This window comes from Haliaeetus leucocephalus, unplaced genomic scaffold, assembly GCF_000737465.1.
Source record: "Haliaeetus leucocephalus isolate CR32 unplaced genomic scaffold, Haliaeetus_leucocephalus-4.0 Scaffold587, whole genome shotgun sequence".
Lineage (NCBI taxonomy): Eukaryota > Metazoa > Chordata > Aves > Accipitriformes > Accipitridae > Haliaeetus > Haliaeetus leucocephalus.
In genome coordinates, this window is record NW_010973023.1 from 5,065,232 (window position 1) to 5,087,453 (window position 22,222).

The 22,222-nt window shown below is 35.4% G+C and overlaps 1 protein-coding gene across 12 annotated transcripts in view; it reads left to right on the top strand.

The window, feature by feature from the left end:
• ZNF236 (zinc finger protein 236) overlaps positions 1-22,222 on the top strand; it is a 96,075-nt gene that overhangs the window by 34,250 nt on the left and 39,603 nt on the right. For 11 of the 12 annotated variants that reach the window (XR_775047.1, XR_775048.1, XR_775050.1 and 8 more), the window contains exons 9-16: positions 4,247-4,450; positions 6,026-6,254; positions 8,011-8,283; positions 10,468-10,671; positions 14,003-14,147; positions 17,080-17,340; positions 17,599-17,849; positions 18,554-18,655. Coding sequence is in view for 8 of the 12 variants with exons in the window: in XM_010577935.1 (XP_010576237.1) it covers positions 4,247-4,450; positions 6,026-6,254; positions 8,011-8,283; positions 10,468-10,671; positions 14,003-14,147; positions 17,080-17,340; positions 17,599-17,849; positions 18,554-18,655 (1,669 nt within the window). In the remaining 4 variants the exon portion in view is untranslated. The remainder of the gene's footprint in view (positions 1-4,246; positions 4,451-6,025; positions 6,255-8,010; positions 8,284-10,467; positions 10,672-14,002; positions 14,148-17,079; positions 17,341-17,598; positions 17,850-18,553; positions 18,656-22,222) is intronic. The other variant, XM_010577934.1, reaches the window with a different exon arrangement.

The following is a 22,222-nucleotide window of genomic DNA, read 5'->3' on the forward strand; positions in this document are numbered from 1 at the left end:
TTTTTTTAACCAACTGAAATTATTTTCCGTCGTACGGAATGGTATCGGGTGATGCCTGGTTTTTGGGGGGGCTGTGTGTGTGTGTGAAAGTGCAGGTCTGAAAGGAAGATAATCATCAATTTAGGGTACACTTTATTGTAAATATACTGGATTAAATGTAACATATTCCTAAATAATGAAGTTTTATAAAATTATAATCTGCATATATTTGTGCCAGATTTATGTTCTAGAAAGGGAGGGGGAAATTTGCCTAGAATGTAGTTTTTCAATTCATATTGATCTCTTAAAAATCACTTAAAAAATAAAAATACAATATTAAAATTCAAGTCTTGCATAGTCCCCCCCATTTGTCATACCACTGTCCACCCCCCGCAATAAATTGACTTTTTTTCATATAGCATGGTTTATATTCAAAAACCCTCCAGCAAATCAAGTTCCAGAGAGGAACTGATGACGTCTCTTTTTCTCAAGAATCAAGAGGATGTTTTTTTGTCTTTTTTTCATTGACTCTGAATATTGAAATTAGGCTCCTTTGTCAGGGTGTCATATTGTGTGGTTCCCAGTGAGAGGTGCCAGTTGGGAGCAATGGATCCCATTGCCCCCTCCTCCCATAATTGCCTGGCACTCTTGCCTACCAAGTGAGAGGACTGGTCTGGTTCCATCCTTAGTCTAAGCATCTTTCTCCAGAGAAAGATTTGTTTAACTGCTGAACCACCAAGCATTTTAAGTGTGAACCTTTACAGAGTCAGCTTCAGCTTACATGTGGTGGATCTAGGAAACCAAGCAAGGAGAAGCCTGACTTTCCTAGTCTAGCAGTTAGAGCAGAAACCTGAATTCTCCTTCCACTTGCTAGGGTACCTTCTATTTTTACAGTTCTAACTATATACTGTAACATGTATGGGAATCTTGTGGAAAAGGAATGCACAGCATCACTTCAAAACTAATGCAGACAGACATCAATGCTAAGGTGAATCAGCAGCAATTTTGTTACATGTTTTCAGATATTCCTCCTTTGATGTACTATCTGCTTGTTTCCATGCCTTCAGATGCACAGCCTGCTTGTTTATGTGCAGTTGCTGTTCATTTGTTGAACTAGGATATGTGCTCAGATTCCTCCATGGGATGGCATCATGTATCACACATGTTTTTAAGAAAAGGTATACATATTTTTCTTTTATTTAATGTTTGCTTTTTGGTAAGTAGAGCTAGTTGCATCCTTAATGATTCTTCATTTTCCTTCTTGTAATGGAGATGATAAAAAGCAGGGATATGTTTTTTGTATTTTCAAATAGAATGACGTACTAAAATTAACATGAGGTGCCATGAGTGATTTTTAAAACTTTCTGAGAGAACTTGTAAAAGAGGTGTGCAGGGAATCACCATTGTTACTGTGTTTCTGATGGAGTCACTTGGAAAGTAATTCTTGACCCTACACTACTTAATAGTTTATTAGTGACCTGGAAGAAAATATAAAATCATCACTGATCAAGATGATACAAAGATTGAGGTAATTTATGAAGAGGACAAATCACTGATACAGAGTGATCTGGATTTCTTGGTGAGCTGGGTGCACCAAACAATGTATGTTCTGATGTGGCCCAGAATAAAATCACATATAGAAGAACAGGAAAAGCAGGCCATATTCACAGGGATAGGAGTTTTCAAGGATTTTAAATTCCCCTTATAAATAGGGATGGAAGAAGTAATAATTGATACATCAGCTGAAGGTTAGGTTTGCCTTGCCTGGAAAGATTAGTTTTGGTCTTTTTGTTTATAGAGAAGAAACTTTGCACAGAAATGAAAACTTTGTATGTCCTCTGTATTTCATTTGGGGAAGTTTTGCTTTTGTCGGTTGTCTGTTTACAGTGTTCACTATTCATGAACTATATTCAAAGATACAGGAGCAATCGGAGCCATCAGAATTCTTAAAGTATGATATGATGTATTTTATTATTTAAGAGATTCAAGGTGCATTATCTATTTTGCCCATCAGATAAAATATTTAAGGATGACTAATTCTGCTGTTTTGAAGAAAAGGGGAAAATCTGTAATCCCTTTAATAGGGAAGAGAAAAAACTTTTTGAGGGTTGAAGCTAGACAAAGTCACACTTTGAAATAAAGTATGGAATTTTAGTGTAGATAATTTACCGTTGCAGCAACTTGTTGAGGTTGTATAGCAACAGAAAGTTATCACAATAAAGTACTTGATTTAAAGATCTGCTATAATTTTTGTACAGTTAGTTTACTTGAAGGAGTAATTCACTTGGAGCAGTCACACCGTCTGTGTTACACAGCAGATCAGACAGACTAAGGGTGATCACAAGGTGCACTATTCTAATGGAACAAATGTGGAATTATGAAGTAGTAATAAAACACTTCATTCTCTATGCTATTTTTAAAATTGGGTAGTGAAGTGAGACCTACAAAGAGACCTGAAACTTTTTGTGTTGAACAGGGTATCCTAATAGCAATAACCTTTATATGCATGCATATATGTATGTATTATTTTCAAGAAAGCTAACCTCCATGAGACTGTATATAAACTGCTGTATAATACGTGAACATACTGGCTAAATAAATGTAGTACTGTAATTTTCATGTCAAAGATGATATTAAGCAGTTCCTTCATTAACAATTTTTTTTCCCCTCTTGCTAAAGCCTGGGAGAATTTTATAGACTTTTTAGTGTAGGCTTCCCGCTCTACTAAAGAGCTTCTCTGCATTCCGTTGCAAGAAAATGAATGGTCTCTATAAAGAGCTGTTACACTCTTTAGCAAAACACTTTGCTTCGGTTCCTGTTTATTGCAATGAAAATGGCATACAGGGTGTTTTATTTTGTAAAATACATATTGAAATGTTTATAGCCCTTTTGCTAAATTGGAATCTGAAGAGGTTGAGTCTTTCCATCTGTCCCAATGGTGAGGTGAAAAAAGATGAAGTAATGGTTAAATCAGCAAAATAGCAAGTGCTATTCTTGCATGCATGCAAGAGAAATGAGATAAGGGTTTGTTTTATATCATCTCATGAGAAGGCATTAAGAGTACTTAATCAAATGCACAGGATGTAACTCGAGTCAAGCTAATTTTTCATAATACATTTCTTTGTAACTACCCTCAAATATGGTGACAGTGTTATTTTAACTGTCCAGTGTAATGTATCAGTATAAAGAAAATCTTAGGAGAGTTTTCAGATTAGAAGAAATACTACATGAAGCCTAACATTATTCTTTGTTAAATATTATCTAAAAGAAGGTAGCATTTTATGTATACATGTATGTGTGTGTGCACGTGCACGCGCCTGCAAGTGATTATTTTTGGAGAGCAGAAGTGAATATTAGAAGCAAATTTCCAGTGTGTTCTAAGAAACAGAATTATGGGGCTAGCCACTATATAAATATAAATTTCTCTTTTCTACAGTAAAATAAATGATTGAAAGCAGTTGTTTCAGTAACGGTATACTTACAGAGTCTATTTGTTATAACAAAGGGAAATTTATAAATGAAGGAGAATAGAAGGAGTCTTAATTTCTGATTTTAAAAAGAAATACTAAGGCTCGTTATCATTTTTTTCTTCATATTTGTTACTGAGGTAGCCCAAGATACAATTATGAAATCAGAAATAAAGAAATTGGATTTTTTAGACTTTATGTTTTGTTAGTATTTTGACACAGCTCCATCTGTATTTAAATTTTTAGAGTATGAAGAGATTCTTCTAAAGCTAAGAGATTTAGAAGATTGAAAGTTGAAGGGAAAAGAGTTAGTAGTTTGATTGTTCTGAAAGATTTTGATATCACAACACAAATAATTTCATACAAAAAAATCTCAACTAATAGAAGGTTATTTTTCCAAAGGACTTGCTTTACTTAAATGTGAACTTTAAAAAGATGACCATGTCAGTGCCATTTATTTGTTGTGGAATTACTTTGCATGTGGCCTGTACATGTGTAATTCAGTAATTGATCCCTGTGTTTTGTGAACTGGTTGACAGTTCAGTAGTTACGATAACATTAATTCAAGCTGTAAGCTTACAGTTATGCAGCTTGGGAAGAACTCCAGAAAAGGGATATAGAGAAGCAATTCTTTAGTGGAGTGAGCAGACCTTGAATGACAGCTCTGTGTAATCCTTATGTTTTATACAAGTGGACATCCTTGTAGTGGACAGTTAACATATTTCAGATAAGGCAGCTGAACAGATCAGTTCATACATACTTTTCATCTTCCTTTACAAACGTACTGCTATATATTTCAGGCCACACATTTTCGGTCTCCACTTCTTCAACAGACAGAAAACCAGGTGTCGTCAGCTACTGCTCATCAGGGTCAGCAGGCTGTAACTGATGTCATCCAGCAGCTCCTTGAGTTATCAGAACCAGGTCCTGTAGAAAATAACCAGCCTCAACAACCTGGTCAACAGCTCAACATTGCAGTGGGAATCAATAGAGATATTTTGCAGGTAAGAGCTGTGTGTGAGAACAGCTTTATATTTCAGTCGTTTCTTTCTCGTTTTTAGTGAAATTTGTTCTCAGTATTTTCAATGATAGCATTCCTTCTGCATTTCTAAATGTTTTATCAGTCAAGAAAGAATTATAGAAATCTACTGAAGGAGTGTGGAATGCACCAAGGTATCTTTTTGTATAATTTTACAAAAACAAGGTTATGAATATTGATTACATGACCTAGAAGAAAGCTTTAAGTGTACACACCCATACATGGACATTTTATTGATCCCTTTGGCTTCTTTTTTTTTCCCTGTTGCCTAGAAGGAGTTTGTGGCATGTCCTTAAGTTATGCTGTGCTTAAAACATGATGACATTTTAGAGGGGAAAAATATTTTTACCTAGTAAAAAAAAGAGAATGTATACAGGGCCCTTATCCTGTTCTAATTAATAAGGCTATTTGAATATTTCTTATTGGTGCAAAGAAAATTCCTTCCTGGGTCAGACCAATGTTTTGCCTAACCCATTATTCTGTCCTTGATACTGGCAATAGGAGATGCTATGTAACAGAAGAGATGCAGGCAGTAATTCAACTGTCTATGCTTGTTCTGCATCCTCCACTGCATAATAGAACAGGGCAGAGAATATTATTCTTTAGTATTGGTGGTAGCCTGCTATAACCATTAAGCTATTTTTTTAATCTCTGGTCTTTTAATTACCGTTTAAATTTTTTTGGAAGACCCAAATGTTACATGTAGCTATGTGCCGGTTCACCATGTTAACCTCTGCTGAGTTCTCTAATGTTGGGAATGTGATGTGCAGTTGCACCAAATTAAAACACAAAATATAACTATTGTTGTGATAGCTATTAAAAAATAAATCTGTCTTTGAGGTTGGTTCTTTAAGTTATTGTATGAGCATCACTAGCCATCTTGTTGTACAAAATAAAAATAAAACATTGTTTTCTTCCAAGCAATCAAATATCTGCACACTCCTACTTAAATGTGTGTTTGAGGTCTTTGATCCAGAGACTTTTCGGACACAATAGTACGCATAAAGGTGCCTACACCCCAGTCCCTTCCAGGTGTACATAAAAATGAGTGCATAGCTCTTGCCTTGGTCTGATGGTTATCAGTGGTTTGTTAAGAGAGCCTTTTGAACTTTTCAGAGTCTGTCTTTGGTTTAGCATTCTTCCTTTTTCTTTATATCTTTTATGGCTTCTCCACAGCTGATGGGCTTAAAATTTGATCTTCTGTGGGGAACTATCCTCTCATGTAGTAGGCATAAGAGAGCGCTACGTATTTCTGGCGAATGCTTGATTCTGTAGAAACAATTGGTACTTTTCTGAAAGGCAGCTGTTGGCACATGTATTAATGCAGCAAATCCAACTTAAAATCTCACAGGCAATCAGAAGTCAGTGTTGTGTGAGAATGTTTTTGCAAGTTTGAAATCCAGCTGAAATTCTGGGAGGACGAGACATTTAATTCCTTTAATTATATTTGCATTATATCTTCTAAGTAGCTGTTTGAGAAAAGTTGGAGCAACTGCGGAATGTTTCTTTCTTAATCTAGAAGTTTTTTGTTCTCTTTTAGCAAGCTTTAGAGAACAGTGGGTTGTCTTCGATTCCCGTCTCTGCACATTCTACTGAGTGCAGCCAGGCTAAGACTCCTGGGGCTCAGGATCAGAACCCAGACGTCCAGACTCTCTCAAATCATCAGGCTGACTCTAATAATGCAGAACAAGATAAGGAGCAAGAGAGTACAGATAAACTGGATAAAAAAGAAAAAAAGGTTATTAAGAAAAAATCACCGTTTTTACCTGGTAATGTTGCCATTGCTTGCTACTTTTTGTGCTGTAAGGACTACAGTATTTGTGGGTGTGATGGCTTTATAAAGGGATTTCCCAAAACATGCTGTGGATCCGTTACGTTCTTCATCTTCTTTTATCTAAAATACAGTATGTGTATAAGTTAAGATAGTAGCATTTATAACTTTCATTATACTGATACTAAAATGTGTCAGAATGGCATGAAGTGAAGTTACACTGTTAAATCTTTTGGATTTAGATCAGTGGAGTTTTTGGAGGAGGACAAAAAAGAAAGACTATAAATCTTTTTCCCTCTTTTTCCCATCATCCTTCTCTGAGGAGGATTGGGATTTCATGGTGTGTCCCAGAGCAGAGGGTTCTTGCAGGCTCTACTCTGGCCTTGCAGAGGCAGAAGTGCAGTGCTGCTGCCTCATGCAGATTTTCACTGATCTAGGCCATGTAGGGAAGGAAGAAAGTTGGCATTGTGGATAGTACTTCACGTTGCCTGTGTTTGGAATCACAGTGCTGATTTGATACCGTCACCATAAATGCATCTTAATATTTCACCTCCTTACTGTATTGTGTGCATGCAAGTCTGGATTTTATCTCTGTGTGCTTAAATGCAACTTTAGTGTTAAAGTTGCTCAAGCTTTAAGGTTGCCAACTCTATAATAATCAGTCATTGAGCTCTGTCCATAGTAACTTCATAGATACATTGATGTTGCTTTTTTCTTTGCAAGGGTTGCAGAAATTGACCCAAAGTCAAAAACTTATCTTGTCCAGCATAACTGGGCTAAAAACCGACATTAACTTTTTCCTCTGGTAATAATAACAACTATTTTGTTCCTTGTGTGTATCAGTAACAACTCGCTAACTCTGACTGCAAATAAAAATAAAAGGTCACTGCTATATAGTCAAACACAACCACCTTTATTTTTTCATAAAATAATGTAACCTCAGTGTATTGACATGGTTTACAGAAAAAAAACAACAATGTGAACTGATTGAAACGAGCAAATGTCTGATATTGAACAACCTATATGAATAAAAAACCCTGATGGGATTTAGAAGCTTCTTTTGTCATTTTTATTGAGAAAAGGTATACTGTTGCTTTAGGATGGAGCTTAGGGTTCTTGGATCATAAAACAACTTTTGTGAAAAAGTAGCCTTAAATTGTAAATATTTCAGAAGGACTTTTTATGGACATTTTGCTCCTTTAAAGATGCATAAAATGTAATTTAAGTCTGAATTTGCAGAAGAGAGGGCCATATCAAGTATCTCTTCCACTTAGCTAGATAAGCGTTTAGTACTTAAAATAATTTGGTTTGGTTATGGTTCAGGAGTTATAGTCGTTGGATAATTTTATGTTAGATATGGTATTTATAAGTTAATTGGTATATTATATGGCATTACAACTGCATTCGGTATTTCTAAGTGGCATACAAACTGAATGCTTTCTATTCTGTGAAGTCAGAATTTCTTAGCTTTTTTTTTTTTTTTTTAACCACCTTCCTTTTTGGTAGCATAAAAATGTTTGAATTTCAACAGGATTGTCTTTGGTTGTGTTTTTGTCATTCCAGCCCATCACTATTTTTGTGAAGTAGAATATATCTGATGGAGAAGTTAATTGTCTGCGAAGTGTGTTGTAATGGCATCTATTTCACAAAATGTTTTTGTGTTTTGATTGCTTGTATAATGGTGTAAGTGTGGTGGATTTTTTGAAGAACTGTTAAAATGTTTGAAACATTCATTTTTGTGTTCCCTATTTTAGGTTCTATACGTGAAGAAAATGGAATAAGGTGGCATGTTTGTCCATATTGCTCTAAAGAATTTAAAAAACCAAGTGATCTAGTGCGTCACATTCGCATTCATACCCATGAGAAGCCGTTCAAGTGTCCGCAGTGTTTCCGCGCCTTTGCTGTTAAGAGTACTCTCACAGCTCACATAAAAACACATACTGGCATTAAAGCTTTCAAGTGCCAATTTTGTATGAAATGCTTTTCCACCTCAGGGAGTTTAAAAGTTCACATTCGTCTACATACAGGTAAGGCCTCAAAATTGCTTTTGTATTTTCTGTGGTGTGGGTGAGACCTTAAATGAAAAAACACAATGTGAAGTGTTTAAATTGTAGAGATGTCTGTCACGTCATTGATACATATCAGAGAATGAACCATTTTTAGTGCCTTGTATGATGAACTTAAATTTTTGACCTAACCTTCTAGTGTTTCATGGCTTTGAGACTTTGTTTGGGCTCTTACAAAAGCCATGAACATCTAGTTTTCTGATGAAGAGTCAGCTGTTACTCCTTTTTAATATCAGTATTGTGAGTGTATTTAATGGTGCTTTCTAAAGAGTCATACTCTTAGAATTTGAGTTCTGATTTTACTTATCCCCAGTCATCTTTCATATTTACTCTGCATCTTTTCTTCCCTCCCCTTCCCCACACTTGTTGATAATTTCACTGTATCACTCAGGACTGTTTGGTTACTTCCCATTTTATCTTCAACAATAAGGTGTTGCTTTGTGTTTTCACCACCTTAACTTTTCAATATCTTACACTGCATAAACTCCTCTGTTCGTATGGTCCTTGTTTACATCATATGTGATGTCTTCAATACCCGTTTTTCTGTGGCTGAACTTCTATCCTCTGCATAGAGAAAAATGAATTTTCTACTCTTGGTGGACTGCCTGGTTGTTTTGCACTTTTTCTTTCTTTATGCCTGCAGGTAAATAAGTTTTCAGGAAGATAAGCTCGTAAATGTGCTAGTCTTTACTTTCACTCCTGTTTGTGTATTTACATTCTGCAAAAGTATCATTCAATGGCTATGTGCATTTGGTGTTCAATATGTTTTATAGTCAAACCTTTAATCCACAAAATATCAATGTTGGATTCATCTGCAGAAAGTTTTTCACTTTGTTTTTTGTAAACTTGTAAACTAGTATTTTTCCTATTACTTTAACATCAGCCTTGCTTTATTTAAGGAGTCAGACTCATGCAAAGTGGCAAAAGCACTAGGTGGCTTGAAAAATGGGTAGTCCAGTGTTTATGGAACTCCAGCATGTAGTTAACCATCATTCAACCCACTGTTTTTTCCTGTCAGAGATGTTTGCTTCTTCCTCTGTCTAGCAGGTTAGGCTTACTGGGTCAGGTTAGAGGTTCAGCTAGCCCCGTATGCTGTCTCTGATGGCAGCGTGCAGAAAGGGGGAAGCCTACAGTAATGCTTCTTAGCAGCATACAACCAGCTTCCGCCAGTCTTTGGGTTGAGGACTTCGTGAAGCAGGCTGTACCTCTGCACTAAGCAGCACTTTATAAGTTTTTGTTCCAAAGAACTTAGCTGATTGATTTTTGAACCCATGTGAACTTAATACTAGAACAACCTAACATAATGAATTAAAACGTTGAGCTACATGTTGAGTAAAGTGCTTTCTGTTGCTTTAAATATTCTGCTCAGTAGTTTCATATGATGTTTTAGTTAATGTATTGTGAAGAATGGTTCATTCTTATTTCTTGTGCACTTTTCCTATCTGTGATTTTATAGAGTTTTCTTCATAATACCCAGTCATGTTTCCTAGCCTTCCAAGTCCAAGATCTCCCCTTGAACAAAAGCTTGAAAGTTCGACAGCTTTCACTGTCTCTGTAACTTACCAGGTTCTCCAGTAACCTTTCCAGGGAGAGATTTCTACCAGATATTGCATGGCAAAAGTCCTTCGTTAATAATTCCTGTTGGCATGCTTTTTTGACTGCCATCAAACAGTGTTGACGTTTTCAGAGACAGATCTAGAATTCTGTTAGACTTTGTCACATCACTGTTCTTCCGTTTTATCCTATTATATATCATTCGTCTATGTGTTTGTTTGATTCTTTTTTCTCACGTTTTTTTTTAACAGTTTGTTTTGGAAGGACATTTGACCTGCTATCTGCAATTCTTAGGATAGCTTCTGGAAGCCATTGAAAATTGCTGTCACTTTTGCATCATCCAGTTTCCTGTTAACAAGCTTGTGTAAAGTGATGTGTTACAACCAGTTAGTAGTTCAGCAATTTCATATTTACTTTTGATTGGATTTTATGGATCTGTTTTGAAAACCTATTTAACAATAAACACCCTTATAGGAAAAAACCAAAACAAAACCCCCCAAAATAGAAAAGAGAATCTGTATTCTAAAGGTACTTTTCTAGGGCAGTGGAAATAAAATCACAAACTAATATTTTTTTTCTAATCTTTTGCAGGTGTTAGGCCTTTTGCTTGTCCTCACTGTGACAAAAAGTTTAGAACGTCGGGCCACCGGAAAACACATATTGCTTCACATTTTAAACATACTGAACTAAGAAAGCTGAGACATCAACGTAAACCTGCAAAAGTTCGAGTAGGAAAGACGAGTGTTCCAGTACCAGACATTCCCTTGCAAGAGCCCATACTCATAACTGATTTAGGTAAAGAGCAAGTAAATCTGTGCCGTCTTGAAATTTGGATTTCACTGGAAAATAGAGGTCATGGTTTGATCAAGCAAACCCATTCAGAGCTTACTGGGAAAGATGTACTTTGAAATAAGTCCATCAGAAATAATCAGGCTTCACAAAAGTGCCATATTTTGTATTTTGCTTGCACTAGAATTAATAAGAAGAGTCTTTCTTTATTTACAGAGAAATTGTATAATCCTTACCAGAAGAAAGTGTGTGCATTTTTACATTACGTTAAGAGAGAAGTTAATTTAAGCTATTGTTAGACTGTTGGTATAGAAAACATGACAGACAGTTCATGACCTAGATTCTTCATAAGATGATCATATTTATTCAAATTACATGTATTAAGGAGTTGGTGTGTTATATGATTTTAGTGTATTTGTTACTATCATGACCTCAGCTGAATTAGTGGTAAAGGGCAGAATAATTCTGGAACGTACTATAGAGAATTCATACAGTTATTTTAATTCTGTTGTAGAATAATTGTTACAACATTACGTAAAACCACTTTTTGGAAAAAGGTAAGTTGTTGTACAGCTCAATCAAGACAGTATATATTGTTGTCCTGTAGAGGTCAATGTAGTGGGCAAGGCGTTTACTCTTCATTGTTATTTGACTCACCAGTCTGCTAACCTCTGCCTTGTGTGCTGTGTAGTCATCTTTATATAGTAGAATATTACATTGGTAATATCTTTAGCCTAAAATCTTTATCACTCTTTAAAAGTCCTTCTGCTTTCACTGCTTCCAAGAATTACCATCTGCAAGAGTAGTGGTTATTTTGGTATTGGGTATAAGAAACTTAAATTTTCAGACTAGCAGCAAAACTTAACTGACAGCTTCAGATATTCAGATCACACAGTATTTCTTTCTTGAGTGAACCCTGGAAACAGGTACACTCCTATTTCTTGAATTTAAAAAAAAAGAAAAAAAAGCACTTCAGTACAATTAAGATCTGTGCGGTGAAATTCCGTTTTTTGGAAAAAAATTTAATATTAACAAAAAAGAAATACTATAAAAGTTGTTTCCTACGGGTACTGATAACACGTGAACTCTGCTGATATTGGAGTGTTCAATGTAAAAATAAGAAGTTCCACCATTTGTCTAGAAGGTGTCATGTTTTTTCAGCCCACTGACAATATTTCCACTGTTTCCAGAAAAAAAAATACTCTTACTTCTTTTAGAGGTGTCAGGAAACTAGTATTGTTGCTCTGTATTAGTGTTAATCTTCGAGTGGCACCTTTTGACAGAAAAAAAAAGAATAAGTGTTGATACATATTTTACTTTTTAAAAAAGTCTAAATTATTCTAAAAGTCTATAAAAAAGTCCGCAAATTGTTCTGTACCTGTTACAATGTTGTTTCATTTTATTGTGTTAGTTGATGGTATTTATTGAGTAGGAAATGCAAAAAACTTACTGTCATTTTTCTAGCATGTACTGTGGTTCCAAAGATGGAACTGATGGGAGAAAAAAATACCTTTTTATAGAACGTTCCCACTCAGAACTATTTTGCTGACTTGCTATATCCAGTGTAGAGCCACCTTTAACTATTCTAACAGTTTGGAGAAATGTTTCATTTATCCGAGTTGAACTGGTTGAGTAAATAGTTTGGAAGTGTTTTATTAGGAATTTCTGTTATGTATCTTACTAGGAAATTCTGTAGTACTTCTGTAGACCAGAACCACTGAAACTGGGGATATGCTCACAAGTTTGCTATCATTCATTCTAAGAGTTAACTGAATTATTCTGCTTTTGTATAATCAAAAATAACTGAGAGTAAATATTTGTCATACAGAGTTCCTTTTCCTTCTCTTCTGATTTGGAAGACTTGTGTCATCTCCTGTACACTACTACTAATTACCATCACAGAAGAATGCCAGAAGGGATTTAGAAAGTAGGGTTGTGGGTTTGGTTTTGGTAGGGTTTTTTTGGTTCGGTTTGGTTTGAGGTTTTGTGTTGGTTTTTGGGGGTTGTGTTTTTTTGTTTTGGCTTGGGTTTTTGTTGTTGTTTTGTTTGGGGGGTTTTGGTTTTGGTTTTTTTTTTTAAGGGAGAATGTTTTTACTAGGCCAACTGAGTTGGTGAAGGTGAAGGAAGTTTTGGCACACATGTATTTATAAATATATATATATATGTATAACACACATATGTATACATAAACTTATTCAAGTCTGAGACAGGTAAACTTGTTATTTTTTCATTGTTGCAATCTCCTCTCAAAATTGAGAGGATTCCCTCTCCTTGTCTTCTGCTCTTTTCAAGTAAATGTGAAATTCAGCAGACACCCTTTAGGCTTTCTTTTCTGAATATGAAACATAGCATGCTAGGTGAAGCAGTATGAAGAAGGAAGAGACAGCATAAAAGGCTTCTGTGGTGAATATTTAGGACCACAAAGGGATCTTTTGCATGTTTGTTGAAACTTTTCATTACTCTCTCAGCCTTGTATATTAGTGTTGTGATGAGTACTTTTGAGTTCACTGATGTGTGAATGATGATGAGTTTGTTTACTTGAGAAGTCTGCTACTGTTCCCATTCTGTCATGGTGTTTGGGATGAGATATCCTTCTGTTGGCTGCTTCTGAGACAGCATACTCTTGTGTTAGCAGTTGGACATTTAGTAGCAGGAACTTTTAACTGATTTTCCAAATTGACACTTGACTGACTTCAGGGACCAGTGTATAAACAGCATTTGTTTAAGTAAGTTGGTTTGAGGTTTTGGTTCCCCCCCTGCCCAAATACATTTTTGGAGGTCCCCAGAGAATTAGCAAGACTGACTGATTAGCTAAAGTAGATGTGATGTACAAATAGAACAATTTTTAATGGGCTTTTTTATCCTTTAAGTAAAGGCAGATATATATTATGGTGTTTTGTACTTTTCACAAAATGCATATTAAACATTTGTCAAGTTAAAATGTATATCTGGGGTACATTGATTCAATGTCATTTGGTTAAGGTGGAGGTTGGAAGAGCAAAATATTATTTGATTAGCAGTGAAGTCATAACTGTCAGCTTTTTTTAAAGTTAATGCTTATTTTGGACATATGTGAGGCTTGATGTGATGAGGCGGACCTATGGATATAAGAAGAGCTATCACTAAAATAGATAGCATGTGCAATATAATATGTATAATGCTAAATAGATGCATGCATAATTTTAAGTGCTGAAAACATGCTCATTTTCTTTATTTTCTTGCATACTAAAAGTTTAGTCACATTTTTTTCGAATACTAGCTCTTCAGACTGCTGCAACTTTGGAATAACTTTACGAATTAATTTTTCCTTTTTGTGTGTGTGTGTTTATGTGTGCAGGTCTTATCCAGCCAATCCCAAGGAATAGCCAGTTCTTCCAAAATTATTTTAACAATAATTTTGTGAATGATGCAGACAGACCATACAAATGTTTTTATTGCCATCGAGCCTATAAAAAATCTTGTCATCTTAAACAACACATCAGGTAAAATAAATACAAAGAAGAAAGGAAATGTATGTAATAACAAAATTTATGGAAAAGCATGAATTTATTTAGTGTTCACTGAAAAGACTTCCTTTTTTACCATCTCTTAGGTAGTGAACCAGTGATAATTGATTTTTCTGGTAAAGTTGGAGGAGGCTTTGGACTAGTTCATACCGATGTGCAGTCCTAGTGGTTGTGTTCAGTGTGCAGTTTAGCTTATTAACACTCAGACTGTTTTTTCCTAAACTATGTATAGGAAATAGCAAGCATTGCATGTGGGGTTTTTTCGTAATTTTGTAATTGCATACTGCAGATCATCTGCTTTGTATGTAACTCCTATTTTTTGAGAAGGAAATCAGCTTTTTATTGTGTGCGCTGTTTTCTGGGTAGTAAACCTAGAAGAATTTAGGCTTACATTGTAATCGAGTACAGGTTCTTGGGGATCATTTTGTTGCTTGAAGTTCTGTTCAAGTTCCATATAGTGGGTGTTTGTTACAACCACAAGGTTATGGAGTCACAGAAAAATTTAGGTTGGAGGGGAACTAATCCAACTTTGTTTTGAAAAGAAAGGGTGGCTTCAAAATTAGATGGGATTGCAGTTTTACAGGCAGTGAGCTTTGACATCTAGTCGAGTTATCAAACATTGCTGCTTGATAGATAAACTATGAATAACTGGAGGAGAAAACATGAAAAAAACCACCAAAGATGATTACTAGGATTTAAGGAAAGATTCCATACAAGTGGGTGGCAATCTGCTTGTTTCTGCAATGTAAGCTTTGTACCACTTTATCACTTTCTCTAATTCAAATTGTGGCGAGTTCCTCATGTTCTCCTTACAAGTCAAGTTCTGTGTTGGTAGGTTCTCAAACTGGCTTGAAACAGTTCTTGGTTTCTATATGCTCTCTTAACGAGAGGGGGCAAGCCTTGCAATACCACATCTTTTCCTTCTATAATATCCTATCTAGATTTCTCACTGTCTTTTGTAGACACAATCAAGCTGGATTGATTTAAATCAAAATAATTTTAAAGTAGTAAGTGTTGCTGGTTTGCGTCATTATGACCTTCGATGTCCTTCATTGAAATAGTTGATTTTAATTGTGTTTCACACTTGTCTCTCTGTTTTATTAAAATAACTGTCAATGGTTAGTTAACATTAAAATGTTTGTTGCCACTAAAGAGGGCCATAGCTGCCTAAAGATGGCCTTATTTAGCCTAAATATAAGCTAAATTTATGCATATTTTACTGAAGCATTTACGTAGTTTACGGTTTTATGTAGATTCATAACTTTTCATCTTTCATTTGTGTTAGAGAAATATAGCTGACTACCTAGTTCATTTTTCTTTCACAGTTTTGTCAGAATTCTTTGAATGGAAATTGAAAAGTGTTTTTATTACACAGAACATGAACAGCTTATTGCTTAAACAATTGGTTTACATGCACTGAATTCTCAATTATTTTTTTTTCTTGTCAGAATACACTTAGTGTTTGAAAATTCTGTTCTTCAAATGCCTGTGTTTGAATTCGTTCTGCTGTTGGGTGTACACACACTCCAGCTCAGGATAAACTATCTTTAAAAGCCTCGTTGCTTATTATGTGCATCTTTGTTCTTCTTCTCCCATACTGAAAATACTAAGATGTGATGGGGCTACCAGTCACTCGCCCCTGTGCTTCTTTCTGATTGATCTTTTCAACAAAGTACTTCAGTGAAGCATAGCTTAGCTTGGCTTTGTTAGGGGTTTTGTAGAGGAATTAGAAACTTTTCTCTTTTTCCATGTTTGTTCTTTGTAAGTTGGCATCGGTATACCTAAACTACTAGACTTGATGCTTGTGTGGTTAGTCTGTCTTCACGGAGTGGTGCTGATCATTGCTTAGAAAGCTTGTTTCCCTCTCTGAAAACAGAGGGAAATTTGTAGTAGGGGTATTTTCAATAGAGCAGTGACTGAAGAAGCTCTGTGTGTCAGATTCTCCCACAGGCACACCAGGGAAAGGTTGGGATACCCCATTGCTGATATCCGTAGATGTATATTGGTAGCAAAACAGTAATCTTGATATCTGTCACGCTTCTTTATGATGGTGTCTGATGTGGTGACCATAGACTTCTAAGGATACTGTAATCATAAGCCATCCCTAACTTTTCCCAGTTTTATTAAATCCTCCTTCCTTTATCTTCCATTTCCTAGCATTCACATTGCTTTCCCCCTAGCTCTCATTCCTGGGATGCTACAGTCATAATCCTTAAAACTCTCGTTGCGCTCAGCTCCGTTTCCTAACCTGTCCTTCAGTCTGTTTTATATCTCAATGTGGTCCTAAAGGGAAACTCCTCCAGCACCTCTGGAAGGAAGGATATAGTGAATGGGATGTGTTGATAGTATAGGTGAGAGAGGTTCCCCACTTGATTATTGTTTTCACATAGCAGTCTGAAAGACTAGTTGTACTGTGCCTTGTTCAGGGGGTATTCGGGGTGGACACAGTTCGTTTCCCAAAAATTCTGTTATTAAACGTAGTAGTAGTATGTAGTATGAGGAGGTCAGTATATTTTTCTCCAAACTTTCGTGGTCATTGTTTTAGCTCAATTGAGGAAAATATATGCAAATGATAATATACTGGTCTGAAGAACCTAGTACGTTATCTGGCATGGAAAAATTCAACCCAAATGTTTTAACTGAGGCAAAGTATGATCAGAAAAGGAAATTGGACTGCAGAACATAAAATTGTCATGTAGTATTGCTTCTAGCTCTGCCAGTGATGACGTGTGGGTTGTTTATAATTTATTAAAGCTTTAATTTCTGGATTTTCTTAACTGAGGCCTCTTCCATCCATACAGCAGTCACCTTAGTTTGGTTTATTTTGCTCATTTTAAAATTCAGTCTTTTAATACCTTTGTAAATCAAACTGTTAAATCTACTTTAACTTCTGCTCTCTCTTAAAAAGGTCACATACTGGTGAAAAGCCATTTAAGTGCTCTCAGTGTGGAAGAGGTTTTGTGTCAGCTGGAGTTCTGAAAGCACATATTAGAACACACACTGGATTGAAAGCTTTTAAGTGTCTTATATGCAACGGGGCCTTCACTACTGGTGGTAGCCTCAGGCGACATATGGGGATCCATAATGACCTTCGACCGTATATGTGTCCATATTGTCAAAAAACATTCAAGACATCACTAAACTGTAAAAAACACATGAAGACTCATAGGTATGTTTATAATTTTTATATGAATCCTTCAATATATTTCAGTAGACCTTCCTTAAAGATACTTGGAAAGGCAGCTTTGCTCTGTAGCAAATGCTAATAATTGAATAAGGATGTTTGTTTATGGGTAACAAACACTTAGGTAGCTCTGAAGGTATACTAAATTATGGTGTATAATAAAAATAAATTTTTTTTTCATGTACTAATTAGGCTAACTGTCTAACTGAAGCCATGAAAAGACCTTCTTACCTTTCTTTGCAGATACGAACTTGCACAGCAACTTCAGCAGCATCAGCAGTCTGCTTCAATAGATGACTCTACAGTAGATCAGCAGAGCATTCATGTTTCTACACAGATGCAAGTGGAGATTGAAAGTGATGAGCTACAGCAGTCAGAAGCTGTTACAACAGATCAGCAGGCTATTTTAGAGTTAGACCAGCAGCCAGTAGTAGGCACAGAAGAAACAGCACTAGAACAACAATTGGCTGATCAGCCTTTAGAGCAAGATGAGGGTGAGTATTTGAAATATGATAAGGTTTATAATGAGGTAAGTTTACAAGTTCTCAAATAACTTTTACTTCAAAAATGTCAATGATTTGAGTTTCAAGACAATGCAAGTAAACAACTAGAAAAGTACATGGAGTAAAAGCTAACTACTTAAAGTTTATTGTACCATTTCTTTCATTCATTGCTGTGTGGGTTTACTGTTAAAAATACAAAGGTTGATTAAGGTTTTCACCATTTAGTTGTATCAAACAAAACTACTAAACAAATATATAGAAAAATAATACTATGTGCACAAAACTTTACCACATCACCTCTATTATTAATAAAAAACACTGCTATATAGTCTACTTAGGAAGTAATACCTGTGTTTTGAGATGGGAGAGTACAAAATATTTCGTGTACTTATTCTATTACTAATTAGTGGAACAAAGTATTTTGGTTTTGCTTATTTGCTCTTTTTCATGGTGTAATGAGTTAGCAAGTACTACAAAGGAATATAAATAAAGCCTACAATAAGGAAAGATTTAAATGCCTATTCGGCTAATAATTTTCTATTTATTTTTAATGCAGTAAAAATTCAGATGACTACAAAATGTAGGTTTTTGGGAACAACTGAATTATCCAATTAATTACATAATCTTTCTTTACATTTTTTCCTTCCTTTTTCTTCTCTCCTACCCCCCCCCCCTTCTTACTTTACCCATTTCAGATAGATTTGTGACATCCCAGCATGCTTTACAGGAGAACATCACTCAATTTGAACAACAAGCTATAACACAGCAGCCATTTGATCAACAGGGCTTATCACAAGGTTAGTAATAAATAATGGGGTTTAAAGTGATTTTTATAGATCTGGCTTTACAGCATAGTTATCATAAAGCATTTCAAAAGTGGGCATCCACAGGCAAAGTAACTGCAATGCAGAGAACTTGCAAAAACTTTTTCTTAAATTACTGTTTTGAAAGTATATTTGGTGGAATGTTTTGAATAGTTAAATATAAATGGATTTTGCTTTTATGAGCCGATATTTAGTCATTACGGTATGGGGTCTGTAGTCAGGCACTTCATATTCTTTCCTTGATTGTGTTTGAAATTGCTGTGGCAGTAGGCAGTTTACACAACTTTCCCCCTAAATATGCGTGCTCGTAATCTGAAATGATAAGAAACACCATCTAAGATTTGACTGAGTGGCTGTTGGGATTTATTATGGAATAAGTGCAAAATACAATAATGTAAAAATCATACTTTCACCTAACCACAGCAGTTTCCTTTTGTATTTTATAAAGCTACATAAGTAACAAATAAAGAGATTGTAAACATTCAGAAAATCTTTTTTTTTTTTTTTTTTTTTTAATCTACAAAATAGTGAGAAATAGTGTAAAGCTTATGTCACCCGCAGAGAATGAAGAAAAGACTGTGTTCCTTTGCTTTTCACTGCTGGATTTCTTGAGTTGTTGCTTGATATGAAGCTACTAGTTTTGTTTGGGGGTTTGGGGGGGGGGGGGGGGGGCAGGGAAAGGGGAGCTATGTTTAAGGCATTTACATTTCTTTTGGTTGGGAAGTATACCTCACTGGCTGACCAGTCAATCCTCTTCCTCCTTGTTTCTGACTCCAGCAAATAACTTCATACTTAGATAACTGGTAACCAGTAATTGGTATTCCATCTGCTTAAACTTCTCTGTTCTTCATTTCATTCCCTGTTGAAGTATATAGTGCCTTTTGTAAAACGTAATTGACTGTGCTAAGTTGAATGACGATGTGAAGAAATAGTATAGTTTGTTGCCGATTTTAATTCTCTAGGTTGTACTGCTTTGTATGTGACTTAAAAAAATATTTAAGTGTCTGCCTTTATTAAACAAGACTGAACCAGGTCCTGCTAAAACCCTATGGATTATTTTCCTTGGTTGCCTTTTACAGTTTTCCAAGTGAATGAGAAGACACTACAGAAAAAAAGTGCAACCTTTCACTCTGTGTTACTCTTAAGAGTGGTGGTGGCTTTTGTTTGGATTTTTACAGCTCCTTTGAATTTGAAAATCCAATACATAAACCTTGTTTTGTTATCTTATTTAGACTTCAGTTTCTATGTATGTGTATCTTCTCATTAAATAAATATGGAATACTGAGTGATTTCTTGGGGAGGGGGGAGACTATTCTAAATCTCACAAAACAATTCTTTCATCACCAGAAATCTAGGCTGATCATCGGTACATTATAAAATTGGTACAGAGAATCAGAACATTTGTGGTGTGGTTTTTTTAAGTCTCATTTGTATAAGATGTCTCCTATTCTACTTGGAATCTCATCCACAGATTCCCAACTCTTTGAAGTTTCCTTGAAGATCCTGGAGCCCTTCAAAATTTTTGAATTTCAGGTAGGTAAGCATTTGCGCGGATGCATGCGTTAAATTGGTCGACCCTCTCCCTATGTCTGCATCTGTGCTTCATGCTCCTAATTTCTTTTTCCTGTCAGCTAGGCAGAACATTCAAGCTTAAAACACTATGTCTTTTTTATCCTTTATATTTATAGGCTGTATTCTTGTGAAAATATTTTGGCTCAGTGTTTATTAATAGAAAAACATAGGAGTTTTAAAAACTCTTTGGTAGGTTTTTTGATTTTTCTTTTTCATTTGATGAAAAAAAGAAAATCTTTGCGTTTCAGACAGATAAGGCTGATCTCTAGGCTGCACAGACCTGTCAGAACTTTGTTTATTCTTTCAGGTTTGTTTGTAATACTTCTACAGAATTTCTGATTTGTTCAGATAGATTTTCTTGATCTGTTCAGACTTGTAAAGAAGTGCAGATCTTATGAGGGTGCTGCTGTATTATAATCTGTTACTCATATGAGCTAGATTTGAAGACTAAGAAAAAGAACTTCAGTGTTCTTTGTAGTTTACATATTCAGCCATCTTCATCTGAAGACTTGTTAGTGAGGTCAGAACAACCAAATGGATCTTTTATCAGAGAATGTCTTTGGGTTATTGAATATCGTCTGTCACCAAATGTGTTTTCATATAGATTATGTCACCTTTTCTTCCTTTAAAGTCTCCCTGTAAGCATGATTGAATGTTAATAATCAGTGGTCATAGGAGAGTGATTTTGAAAAACTGCAAGTCCAAATACTGTTATTCTGTAGCCCATACAAATATACCCTTGCCACCAGTCTGCTGTTCTGCTTTGCTAAGAAGTTGATCTGCAATTTCAGGACTTGGAATTCCAATACTTTCAGTAGATCTTTACAGATTGACTCTGGTCAGTACTGTTCAGCTAGTTCCCAAAAGTTGCCTAGGAGGCAAACCTGCAGAACATTTAAATTTTAGTCACTGACCCCCACTGAGATGCACATGTGCATGTAGATATGTTTGTAATGTTAGAATTCAAATGATCTGTCAGTAAAGACTTCCAGTTTTGTCTGAAGTGAAATGCTGTATTTGCTATGAACTATCATACTGTTGTTTTCTTACTCAGCTGTACAAGACATATCTTTCCACTACTAAACTGATTTCCAGAGTATTCTGTTTTTTCAGTATGTTTTGTTAATGTGGAAGAGATTAGGTTGGATGATGTCCTAAAGCCAAGAAAAAAACAAGCAATGCAAATGATTACTTGTACTGAAATAAAACAAAATCCAATTTCAAGTTTAGAGGACTTTGTAGTAAGAGACTCCTCTTATTATACAGAGCTTAAGATGCTCTCTGTTCTTTGAAGATTAAGCAAAAGCTTCTGGGAAACAATATGTAATGGTGAAAACAAGAGCAGAAAATAAAGGTTCTGAAATTTATTTCTCTCTCTCCCTCAGACTGAACGTCTGGTTTTTGGTGTGGTGGTTTTGGGTTTTTTTGGGGTTTTTTTGTTTTGTTTTTTTTGAATGCTGTTCTGTAGAAATAGTATGGTGGTAGCAAATGCCTTTAGCATGCTCAAAATTGTCAGATCTTTTTAAAATTTTGAGTGGAAATTGACCTTCATGCTAGGTATTGAGCAAAATGGGGTTGCATCATGCATATTCTTGCTAAAGTGTTGGTTTATATTTATTCCAGAACTACCTTCAGAAGTAGTATTTCTTCAATTTGTCCCCAAATACTTCTAAATTCAGAACTTTTCTTCCTGAGTGTTTTGTTGCATGATCCTGGGAAATTTTTCAGGATGTCAATATTTGCTTTTATTAAAACACTGTGAATCGAAACAGGTCATGGTATAGTAATTTTTTTTTTCTTTCTTCGCTAGTAGAAATTACTTACCAATTAAAAAAAAAGTTTCAGGTTTTTTAGATAGCTGTTTCTTTGTACATTTAATAGTTATGTCCTTTTTTTTTTTTTTTTAATGTAGGGCATAGAAGTGGCATCACTTTAGCTTCACTTTCTTGAGGCTCGTTTTTTTGCATT